Genomic DNA, 11,677 nt, shown 5'->3' with positions numbered 1-11,677 from the left:
TTGTATATTATCTCCATCTCTACTGATTGGCTCAAAAAGAACTCGATTCCCTTGTGCATTCACCGGCCCATCATAAACCCGGAAAGCCCTCGATGAGTTTTGCAAGTCTTCTTCTTCTTCTTCTTCTTCCTCATCCTCATCCTCATCATCCACATACTCTTCCTCAACAATCATGTTATGCAATATAATGCAAGCTAATATGATGGTAGTCATTACCGATTTGTGGTGCAATGTACAACTATGACGTATAATTGTCCATCGAGATTGCAAGATGCCAAATGCCCTCACCACATCTTTCTGGTATGCCTCTTGTTTCTTTGCGAAGAGCTTATCTTGCGGCGTCTTGGATTGAAAATTGTTTTGACAAATGTAGAGTACCTTGGATATATTCCGTCAGCCATATAATAAGATGTGGTGTACCTTTGTCCGTGGACTTCCTAGACGACAGTTGGGCCTCTTCCAGCAAGGATCTCTGAGAACACATTCGATAGGTGGAGCACATTAATGTCATTTTAGCTCCAGGACATCTAAAACAACTGTGCCATATCCACGTATCATACGAGGTCATTGCCTCTAGGATAACCGTTGGGCGACCCTTTCGCCCTGAGTATGCCCCTTGATAGGCGGTTGGGCAGTTCTTCCACTCCCAGTGCATGCAGTTGATGCTTCCAATCATACCTGGAAAACCTCGGCGTTCGCCTTTAGCTAGTAGTCGCGTGAGGTCTGCCGGTGTTGGACTGCAGAGGTATCTTGGACATAGAGATGAACCACTTGGCTGCAAAACTCCTTCATACATTTCAGGGTAGTCGATTCCCCATCCTTGTAATTTCAGTACACTGATCTACGGCTGACCCGTACGCTAGCATTCGTAGAGCCCCGGTCATCTTTTGTTGGGGAAGTAGCCCTAGCAAACCAGTGGCGTCTTCTCTTTGATGCCAAGACAGGTCGTGGTTGTATAGGTCTGTCATGATAATGTTGAATCAGTCTCTGCTTATCCTGTACCTCCGGCAAAAGTCTTGAGCGTCGAAGATTGGATGAAGTAATCTTCCATGAGATTTCGTCCCCTAGATATCCTATGACGTGGCTTATTCGGTTTTTACCGCGACGTGAACCGCTTGGTCGTGTTGATTCATCATCGTGTTGTGCTTCCGCCATGACCACCTGATTCACAAATGATTGCTCAATATCGTCATCCTCTTCTTGTTGACGTTGTCTCCAATTGTGGAAGCTGAAAGGATTCATCAGAGTGATGAACAAAGAAATGTTGCTAAGTGCTTAGATTAAAGGATGAGTTATATGCTCGGATTCTTCACAATGGTGTGAGTATAGAATGAGTGATATTAGACGTTTTATAGCAAATTGGTCGAAAATCTTACCAGAAATCTTGTCCAATTATTTTGACGACACTGACACTTGGCAGTGACATGTGTCAATTCTCTATTACTCGAAAATCTGCTCTAATTATTTTTCCGACAATGACACGTGACAGTGACACATGTCAATTCTCTATTAGTTGAAAATCTTATCGGAAATTTTGGATAATATTGAGTCGATAACGACACGATTGTAAATATATCAGGTAAAAAAATTTAATCATTTCACAACATGACAAAATTGAATTACTCAAGCAAATTGTGAATGTGTGTGTGAAAAAAATTAATTTGCATACGTAAAATATGAAATCGATTTGCTTGAAGTAAAATTTACTTCTAGAACCACATTTTATTTAAGCAAAATTATTTTATGAGTTCAGATACTAATGAAACTATTTGGTGGAAGCAAATCATAATCAGGCCCAGTGAAAAGAAAAACGGCGGGCTTATACCTGAACTTAATTCAAACTCAAAATAAAAGGTACTCCACTCACCTTCTTAACTTACTTCGGTCATCTCCTCTCTCCTCTGACCCTAAAATTCAAACTCTTACTCACTCACTCCTCTCCCTCTCTCTCTCTCTCTCACTCAATTCTCCGGCGATGGACTCCAATCCCGAGGACTCCGTCCGGTCGAAGATGGAGTCACTTAGGCTGGCCTGCGACAGAGAGATTCCGACTCAGCTCCAGAAGACCGACGCCGCCGCCGCGGCGCTGCACGACTCCCTCGCGTCGATCCGCGCCAGAGTACAAGAAACCGTCCAGTGCAAAGGTCCAGTTCAAATATTTGCTTTGTCTTACTTCAAATTTAAGTTCTGGCCTTGTGGATTTGTGATTGTATCGATTTCGCAGTGAAATTAGGGTTTTCGGATTGGGGCAATTGAGTTGAATTTTGTTTTGATTGGAATCAGGGAAAGTCGGAGAGGCTAAAGCTAAGTTGAGGAAAGCCGAGGATGGCTTGTTTAAGGCCCTAGCAAGTAAGTTTCTGTTTCACCTGCATTTTACTGAATTGGAATTCGGATTTACTTATTCAAAGTTGAAATTTTTAACCAACTGATGCAGGTGGTCACTTCAATTGGCTGAAAGTTTTTTTTTAATAGTTAATCTCGGTGTGATTTATTATGTGTAAATGTGATTGATTGGTTTGTAGCAAAGACTCGTAAAGAGGCGAAGCGGATGGCAATGATGGATGCAATTTCCGCCAGGAAAGCGAGAATTGATGAACTTAAGAGAGTGGTGCAGGATCGGAGGGCTAAGCGGGATGAGTACGCTGAAATTATCTCCCAGCAATATTTTGGTACTTCCGTTTTGACGGCCTCGGTGCATTGGATTAAATCATTATTGTTGTATAATAATGGTCAATTGGTGCATTGGCATTCTGAATTCTTTTTAATTGATGGTGGCTGTGTTTTGAAGAAAATGTATGCTTGTGTTTACAACTTTGTCTAGTCTTCTCTCTGTAGTCCTGACAGCTTTTTAATATTGGCAGAATCTGAAGATAGGTCCATCACCAATAGTAAAGAAGAAGTAGAAGAGGCCATATTATGGTATAATAAGGTCCTCGGTTTCAATATTGAAGGCGGACATGGTAAGTATAGTCATTTGATTCTGTAAACAATTTTGTGTAAATTCATGAAAAATGACTTAAAACTGTCCTTTTGCAGGGGTGAGATTCACATTCAAGAACATCAATTTGAAAAATCCAGATGAGGAATTCTCCTTCACTGTTAGGCATGCGAATGATGTGTATACCTGTAAGTATTGTAGTTTCTAGAGGTTACTGTTTAACATTCAATTATCTTAAGGATTTGCATATTAACCTTCCCGTATTGATTTTTTAATCATCAGTGTTGGATTGTGAACCACATTTGAATGAAATCAAAGAGTTGTTAGATGAATTGAACAGAACCAATGGATTATTTAAATTTGTCAGAGATATGAGACAAAGGTTTCAAGAAGCTGCTTCTCAAGGTATAACCTCTTAAATTATGTAGACATCAACTGTGTTGACTTTTGAGAGAAGTATTAGTACTCTATTACCCATTGTTTCTGACAAATAACGTGTCCATTATGATTGAATAGGATTAGCAATGGTTATGCATCAAGAGTACTCCACAATTTCTGGGTCTGCTCCAGCTTGGTCAATGTCAACAGTCAGAAGTGAATCTTTTGCCAAGAGTCATGAGAAAGACCAAGTTCAGCATAAAAAACCTGCTAGACTGGTCAAGAAACTTAGCCCTGGAAAGGGGAGTAAATCACAAAGTCAATCTCCTGGGTCTGCACTGTCTCTTCGCCGCTCTCCTCGGTTCAAGGTACTTTATTAGCTCTTAGGCTACTTGTTTGTCTGGTTTGGATTTATTTGTTGCAGAAACTTTTGAGTGACATGAACTGAAATTTCCATGGCAGGTCAGGAAATGAAGATGGACATACTGTTTGCTATCTTTAGTCAAGTACTAACCTCCTCAATAATCACAGTTCACACCTTGAGTGCTGTCACAAATAACTTTAACTGATAGAAAGGAAGAGCTTCATGGAAGTAAGTTTCGCAAATTAACATGACAATTGCCTTTGTTGCTGGTTTTTGTGCTTGCTCACCTAGTTTGTTCTGAATTGATAAGTTGATGTGATGACAATGTTGGGCATGTCATTTCCAAATTCTGTAGTACTGGATATGTGAATATCACCTTATTTTGTATGCTGATATGTTGTAGTTTTGGTAGTGTGATGTGTTATTATTTTGCAGCAGAGCTCATTAGTTATATGATTTCCTTGTGTGTGTGTGTGGAGAGTGATAAGATATATCAGTCCAACCGCAACTGTTTGATTGTTTTCATATTTATTGGTTACCAGTTTGGAGAATTGGAGATTATAAAATCATTTTCTATTGCTTCTATGACAACTATTGGCTGCATGTTTTTTTCGATGTGAGAATTATTTTCAGTATTTCCTTTGGTACTGCAAGTATGATATGTAGATTTCTATAAATAGTAATGTACAGTGCTAGGGACCTTTGTCATTTTGCTGTCAAGGTCTCACCATAACCAACCCAGACGACCGAAGCTTAATCATGTTGAAAATGCCATTTTACTATCTTTTTTTTATCATTTTAAGCTCTCAGTACTATTTTCATTGTAGATACTCTGCATTTAGGAAAGTACATTCATATGGAGCCTCTATCAAATGATCTATTTTTCTGGCCAACTTACACTGGAATGGTACATAATCATCTGTCTTATTTCCAATTGTCCCAATCAGAATAGATACATATGCTGATCACAATGGCTCTCCTCCCTGGTAAACAGTCGCAGTGAATTAGTAGGCCTGCAAATGGCTTTGCTGAGGGCGCTGCTCCCTTGTAAACAGTCAAACTGGCTAGTCATTATGCTGCAAATCCTGCAAGAAATCGTTCAAACATTTCACATGTGCCTAGCGATTAAGTCTTGGGCCTGAGAAATCTTTGAGATAGTGTTATTAGTGTAAATTAAAAAGATGAAATTTTATTTAATTAATTTAAGGGCCCATATAAAATCTCTGTCACTATTTTTAGGTGAAGCTGATGAGTTAGAAATCTTCTGAGTACCATTTGCATGATAAGAATCAACATATATTTGGAATGAACACATATATAGTTCTTGTCCAAAGCAGAGCTCCGCTTTGAATTAAAGAGCATAATTCTTTGTTTAGCTAACTTTTCGGTTACATTTCCACATTTCAACTGTAAATATTTTAGAACCCAATGTGTAGATCACTTATGCAAAATTTCATCAAATTTAATGATCGTTTGAGCTTTAGTAATTGTGATTTACACAAACGGTTTATGTTGAACATTTTTTTTGTGTTCATTGATTTAATACAGTTTCGGTACCTTAACATACTTAAATACTGAACGGTGGAGATTTAGAAATATAACCGAAAAGTTGGTTAAATAAGAAAATCCGCTCTTTAAATTCAAAGCAAAGCTCCGCTTTAGAAGGGAGATATACACACACATATATACTCTTGAGCTTTATATCACATATAGGCCCTGATGCTTTTGAAAAATTACAATTATATGTTATATGAGGAAGGCGCCGACCTCCTGTGGATGATTCTGACTGGAAGGCGTCGAGCTCCTGCAAGAGGTAAGAACACGAACCCAAACCCAGAAAAAAAAAATTGGCTCTGATACCAAGTGAGAAAGAGAAATGAAATGCTGTATTGATTGTTGATATATTACACATATGATTGTTCTCTATATATAATCAGATTGCCCCACAAATTACGGAAGAAATCACGCTAACAAGAGAAAACTAGTAAAATACGATGAATGAACTTCCAGAGGTCTCATAAAAATTCTTTGACCCGGTGAAGAAATTACTTAAAATAGTAGTATATTGGAGAATAGATGTAAAATGTAATTAATAAAGGATAGTAATTAATTGGTAGAACTATTGATTGTTGTATGATATTACGAAATCACGGGATTTGATGATTGTGTGATTGGTAGTATAGGGGTATCTTTCAGTTTTTTTTTTAACAATTTCACATCATTTGTCACTGGGTTATTACGCAATAGACAAATATTATTTAGCTTGTGTAAGGGCATATATACATGACAGAATGACTGAGGGATACATATGTTTTTAAGTTGTTGGTTGACATAGTCGTCTATGGATAAGAATACGAGTTTGCTTCCATAACTTGTATGCTTCACATTCATCATTTGCTAGATTTGAGCACTCATTCTCATTGCAGTCTGCAAAGTACTTTCCAGTTACCCCTTCTAATTTCGGGCTTAAAGCAACATAGCATGTTGTTGAAGCACCCTGAGATGTTGATTTTAACAACTTGGAAGCTATGAAGAACACAGAATCTGCATGAAAGGGAAAGCTTATTAGATTTCAATTCGCACTACTGTAATATTGATTCAGATTGGATCTTGAACAACATCGAGGAACGTTGATCTTGAATCCATGCCTGTGATAAAGCTTTTGTGAGCTTTAATAATTCCAGTCTTCACGATTCCAGGGTGTACTGCGTTGATGGTTACCCTTGCATTTTTCGCCTGTTAAGTAAAGAAACACTTCGCTGAGTGAGATGCTGATCGAGATCTTTCATTCCTACACAAAATCATGGATCATAATGTGGATGAATATGCCAACTCTAATTCAACATTTGCATTATATCCTTTGCACATTGGACTACTCTTATTGTGCTATCAACTTCACATGCACGCATGTTGTAAAATTAGAGCGGCACATATTCTAGTGTCTCAGAAATGACCTTAAGCTGTTTGCTCAGTTCCTTGACATGCAGTATGTTGGCCAATTTGGACTGTGCGTAAGCTTTCGTGCCATTGTAACTGCATGAATGGAACTAATTGCAGTTAATTATTACCAGCAAATCATCGGGACTGTTAAATTAGTAAGTAAAGCTCAGTTTGATGTAATTTACTTCTTTGGGTTGAGTAGTTGATTAAAGCAGAAACTCTCTCTTTTCACCCAGCTGTGGATTACTGAAGTAACATTGATGATTCTTCCAGTGATACCAATCTGAGCTGCCGTTTCCACCATTTTATCCAGCAGCTTTTCTGTCAAAAAATGATGGCCTGCAAAAGAACGCCTAAATGATCAAATTCATATCCTCAAATCCCCAATCTATACCATGTCAAATTGCCAAGCTAGCTAGCAAAATATAGAAACGATTGAATATTCATGCATGCCTGCTTTGCCTAATATGCATGGTGGCTCGCACAAGGACGTATGAGCTAGGAATAGCACACCGTTGGCCTGGTGGTCCATTAATGGCACAAACTAAACGAGACTGCCTCAATTTCTCTTGTCAGTTTTTGGGAGAGGGGTCCTAGCTAGCTAGAGTTGTGCCCCAAGAAATTTAGGGACGGTATGGCAGTCGTCTATTCCTGTCCCATACATATGTGAGATAAAGCTGTGCTTGTCCATCACCAATTCTGCATTAGTAAATGGGTTTGCCTATGATGATTCCTAATATACACTACCAAAAAAAAAACATAAGAAAATGCTACAAATGTAAAAGTCACAAAAGTATAGAATTGTGCCCTTTAATGATGTGATCATTGTGAAAAGATCTCACGTTTACATTCAAATGTGGCAATTTGATTATTATAAAAATTAAATTACCACATGAAATTTGTGACTTTTTTTTACAATGACCACCAAGCCAAATGCCACACATGTTTTGTGCCATTTGTCCAATTTTTTTGTAGTGACACATCTTCATTTGGTTCAACACATTCCCCTCGAATTTCAATTTCTGGGTTGTTGTACGTTGTGAATTTAGTGAAGATATAATCACTGTACTGCTGGTTGTTATCATATCAACGTTATTTGATCTCGACTACTGGTATGACGACTGATTCAATTAAGTGAACATGAACGATTGATTACATGTATATATGATAATATTATTCATGGATTCGTTTGTATATAATTACCGTACTCGTACCTTTAGCTAATTACTCATCGTCGACTGGTAATATATAGAAGTTGAATCATACATGTTTGTGATAGGGAAAATTTTATGAACCACGTGTTGCTGACATGAAAATCATAATATCGGTTTGATAAAAATTTAACAAACGTGATTCTGATTATAAACATTCGACAACACACTACTAAAATCGACTAAATCAAAATGCAAGTTATTAACAAATGACCGGAAATGAACTAAACCCGTTTTAAAAATGCATGTACGTGACTCAAATAGAGATGCAAATTGCAAAGTGATATAGAAAGATACCCAAGTAATTTGTAGCAAATGTCATCTCAATCTTGTCCTCCGAATACTCCAAACCTTTAGAAAATATCCCACCATTATTTCTGTAAATTACATGTGGAAAAAATCATGCATCAGAGCCAGGAACAAGTTCTATCATTAGTCTGTCCGAGAGGTTAAGCTATATAGCTGTTAGAAAATAGAGTAATGCATGATACACATGGGCTGGGCGGAGCCAGGCAATTTTATCTAGGGGCCAACGTATGACAATTCCTTGATATACAATTAATTTTTCGACTGTTATCATATCTTAAGGGAAAAAAATTAGAATATATTGGTTTGAATCTACACTAGGTAATGTGCATTGTATTTTATTAATTTTCTAGGGATTACCCTATTAGTATAGTACTAATTTGGCAATAGATGGGAGAAAAGTTCTTTATTTTATTTCTAAAAATGACTAAACTTTGTCATAAATATTGTCCACTCACTAATTAGGAAGTATACAAATCATCACCACTTGAAAAATTAGGAAACTCACATGAGGATATTGAGGGGTAGTCTTAGAGCCAAGAACTGGGAGCAGAATCGATTAACAGAAGTAAGTGAGCTCAGATCAATCTCCATTATTATAACCTGAGCGTTTGGAGTCTCCCTTTGTATCCCCTCCTTCACTTTCGCCGCCTTCGCCAAGTCTCTCGCCGGCATCACAATCCTCACACCTCTCGTAGCCAATACTCTTGCTGTTTCTGCTCCAATCCCTGAAGTTGCTCCTAAACATTTTGCATATATTCAACACAGAAATCAGCCTTTTCATTAAACACTTTTATGTCTGTCAATTTTATTATTTTCTGTTCATGTAAGTAGGTACTTGATCATTATTGGTTTCCAAACAATGGTCCAGAAAGCAGCACGTAGTGAGAACAACTCTGAACCAATAAGAAATTACTCTTGATCAAAAGAGACAAAACAATATCTTGCCAGAACCCAAAAGAACCACTAACTTATACTATTAAAATCTCAGATTTAATTATATATTAAATTGTAAATAGTTTGTTAGTATGTAGCAGAAAATGGTTGGGAAAAAAGGGTAGGAATGGAGAACACAGAGATTTTGTCAGATATGTTCAATCCTTGTAGAAAACCTTGCTTTAAAAGTACTTTTGTAGAAACTATATGGTATATAGTTTACTACTCTGATCAAAGAATTGACAACCCTGATCAAAGGCCTTTCAGTTCTGTTGCTGAAAGTCGACCAAACAGTAATAGATTCTCATCACAAATTAATGTGAATTACTTCAGAAGACAAACAGCTCTTGATGAGTTGAACAACCATTAGAAAACCACACGCAAACATATATTCTGTTAGACAGCGTAAATTAACGGACGATACTAGAAATCTTCATCATGTATGTAAAATCCAGAGTTAATGTAGTACGTACCATGTATTACAGAAAAGAATGAGATGAATTCATGCATGTCTTCATTTTCATCTATACTATAAGTCTGTGACCACGTTAATGAAACTAACCAGTAATTATTGCAGTTAGACGATGAGAAGGCGCTGATGAAGAACAACAAAAATCTTGAGTAACTTGTTCAGCAGTTGATTTTGAGCCATAACCACTTGGCCCTGCAAATCCTGCCAAGTACTTTAGTGTTCCTTTCATTGTGGATAATTTTTGACAAATACTGCAGCATATCAGAAGAGATGTATTCTGGGTAGAAAGAATATATGACAGGATTTATAGTGCAGTACAGTGGACGTGGAGAGTTATAGGGTAGTCAGTGCAACACGCTAACTAGTGTGGTCTCTATTAATAAACACAAATGTTGTAATTTTCAGTCACCAGTCGATGTAAATGATTGGTTCAGACTTCAGAGTCTAGACCACTTATTGTAATTATATCATATCAGAAATTCTCGGGTTTGGACGTCCGGACGGTTTTTTTTGTCCGGATTTCCGTCGATTTTCTATGGTCCAGATTCCGGTAACGTTGTTTCTTCTTGTCAGAGTGACACCACACATTCATAAACGCTACTACAATGAAGAAGAAGAAGGCGAAAGAGATCGGAATCAGAGATCCACTATTATTAGTGATGAAGTTCTGAGTGAGATTACTACACAAACCTCTGATTTTGATGTTTTTCGTCTTTCTTCATCGTAACAACATTTAGGAAGATGTGGTATTACTCTGGTGAAAAAAAACGGCGTCACTGGCGTCCGATTTGTGACAAAACTGCAAAAAATCTGGACGAAAAAATTGTGACGTCTGCAGTTGAGAAGCACTCCATATCAAATTGTCCCTAGGATAAATGATTAACTTGATCAAAGTGTGTTACTTTAGAGCTAAAAATGCACCATTACTTCTTTTATCTTTGTTTCTCATTATTACTGTCTGTCAATTTTCAATCTTGATTGATTGCGATTTTCAAGTGCATTTCAAGGCTAATTCAAGTTATGATAGATATAATTAATAATGATCATCCATCACAAAAGGAGGTACTATCCCATTAGAGTTTTTTTTTTGGGGGGGGGGGGGGGGGTAAACTAATGGAGTGGTTAATTGTGTCGTCCACTTCTTTTGTAATTTTCTTAGTCTTGGATGTGATTGGTTGAGATGCTTAATTTTGCTAATCATGTTTTGGGAAAATTACTGTTCTTGGCTAAAACTTAACAGTAAGGATTGACATTTGTGGTTTCACTGGTTTGATTAGGTGCTTGATTGCAATATTTAAGTAGAAACGACGATTAAGATATCAATCAGATTACTAAATTAACAAGCTAGTTGAATCCAGAGATCAAGTGTTTACGCTTTGAATTGCATCATAGCATATATATGTAAATATATGTAACATTCACATCGACATATATATACAGTACTGCATGCTCCATGTGGATGGATTAATTGTGTTTTATATCAAATTAAAAACATTGTCAACAAAGACAACAAGAAATTGTTTCACTTGGTGAACTGAAATGCGACGTACTCTAGGAGGAGAGCTAATTAACCTCTCTTAGATTAATTGCATCCCCATGCGTAATGCGTTACGTATATGACAATGCCTAATGATGTAGAGGATATGATTGAGTTTATTAATAGACTGAATCTTATACTCTAAACGATAACAATATGGAAGATAATAAATCAACACATGTTTTTTTTATAGGAGGGCTAATGCGGCTACCTTCAAACTTTCATTAATGAAATTATCGAATACAAGAATGGATGTAAAACCTAAATTATTGATTACAAAGATCTCACATAATATCAAATATCTCTATAAACAAATACTCAATAAAGCATCAACTAGTAAAGATTAATACTCTAATGACGACTATATTTGCTTTGAAACAATGGTGACATAATGGAGAAGACAATAGATATGAGACCCTAACAACAATGAAGCAGCAATTACATATCCTAATATTCAATACAACAGTTCTCTAACTATGTTGTCGTCGGACAATCAATCTGATAACACTTAGTCTCACTGTGCGACCATTAGACGAAACAAGGAATTCACCGCCTACCTAGAGCAGATAGTGCACAACGAATGCACACACGGACA

The 11,677-nt window shown here is 37.0% G+C and overlaps 2 protein-coding genes across 2 annotated transcripts; one reads left to right on the top strand and one right to left on the bottom strand.

The window, feature by feature from the left end:
- Nucleotides 1–1,931: 1,931 nt before the first annotated feature.
- On the top strand, nt 1,932–4,165 carry LOC126794842 (kinetochore protein SPC25 homolog). The gene is made up of 8 exons (XM_050521627.1): nt 1,932–2,144; nt 2,284–2,349; nt 2,523–2,669; nt 2,862–2,960; nt 3,037–3,126; nt 3,221–3,343; nt 3,455–3,684; nt 3,779–4,165. Exons 1-8 carry the CDS (start codon nt 1,976–1,978, stop codon nt 3,788–3,790), a joined length of 936 nt encoding a protein of 311 aa, XP_050377584.1. The 5' UTR covers nt 1,932–1,975; the 3' UTR covers nt 3,791–4,165.
- A 1,720-nt stretch (nt 4,166–5,885) lies between these two features.
- Nucleotides 5,886–9,827, bottom strand: LOC126793990 (short-chain dehydrogenase TIC 32 B, chloroplastic). The gene is made up of 7 exons (XM_050520630.1): nt 9,636–9,827; nt 8,646–8,877; nt 8,129–8,208; nt 6,806–6,959; nt 6,635–6,713; nt 6,329–6,416; nt 5,886–6,224 (listed from the first exon to the last, which is right to left on the bottom strand). The coding sequence occupies exons 1-7, from the start codon at nt 9,772–9,774 to the stop codon at nt 5,995–5,997; spliced, it is 1,002 nt and encodes a 333-aa protein (XP_050376587.1). The 5' UTR covers nt 9,775–9,827; the 3' UTR covers nt 5,886–5,994.
- Between the last annotated feature and the right edge of the window lie 1,850 nt (nt 9,828–11,677).

Source organism: Argentina anserina, chromosome 5, assembly GCF_933775445.1.
Source record: "Argentina anserina chromosome 5, drPotAnse1.1, whole genome shotgun sequence".
Taxonomy (NCBI): Eukaryota; Viridiplantae; Streptophyta; class Magnoliopsida; order Rosales; family Rosaceae; genus Argentina; species Argentina anserina.
This window is presented reverse-complemented; position numbering and strand designations above follow the sequence as displayed.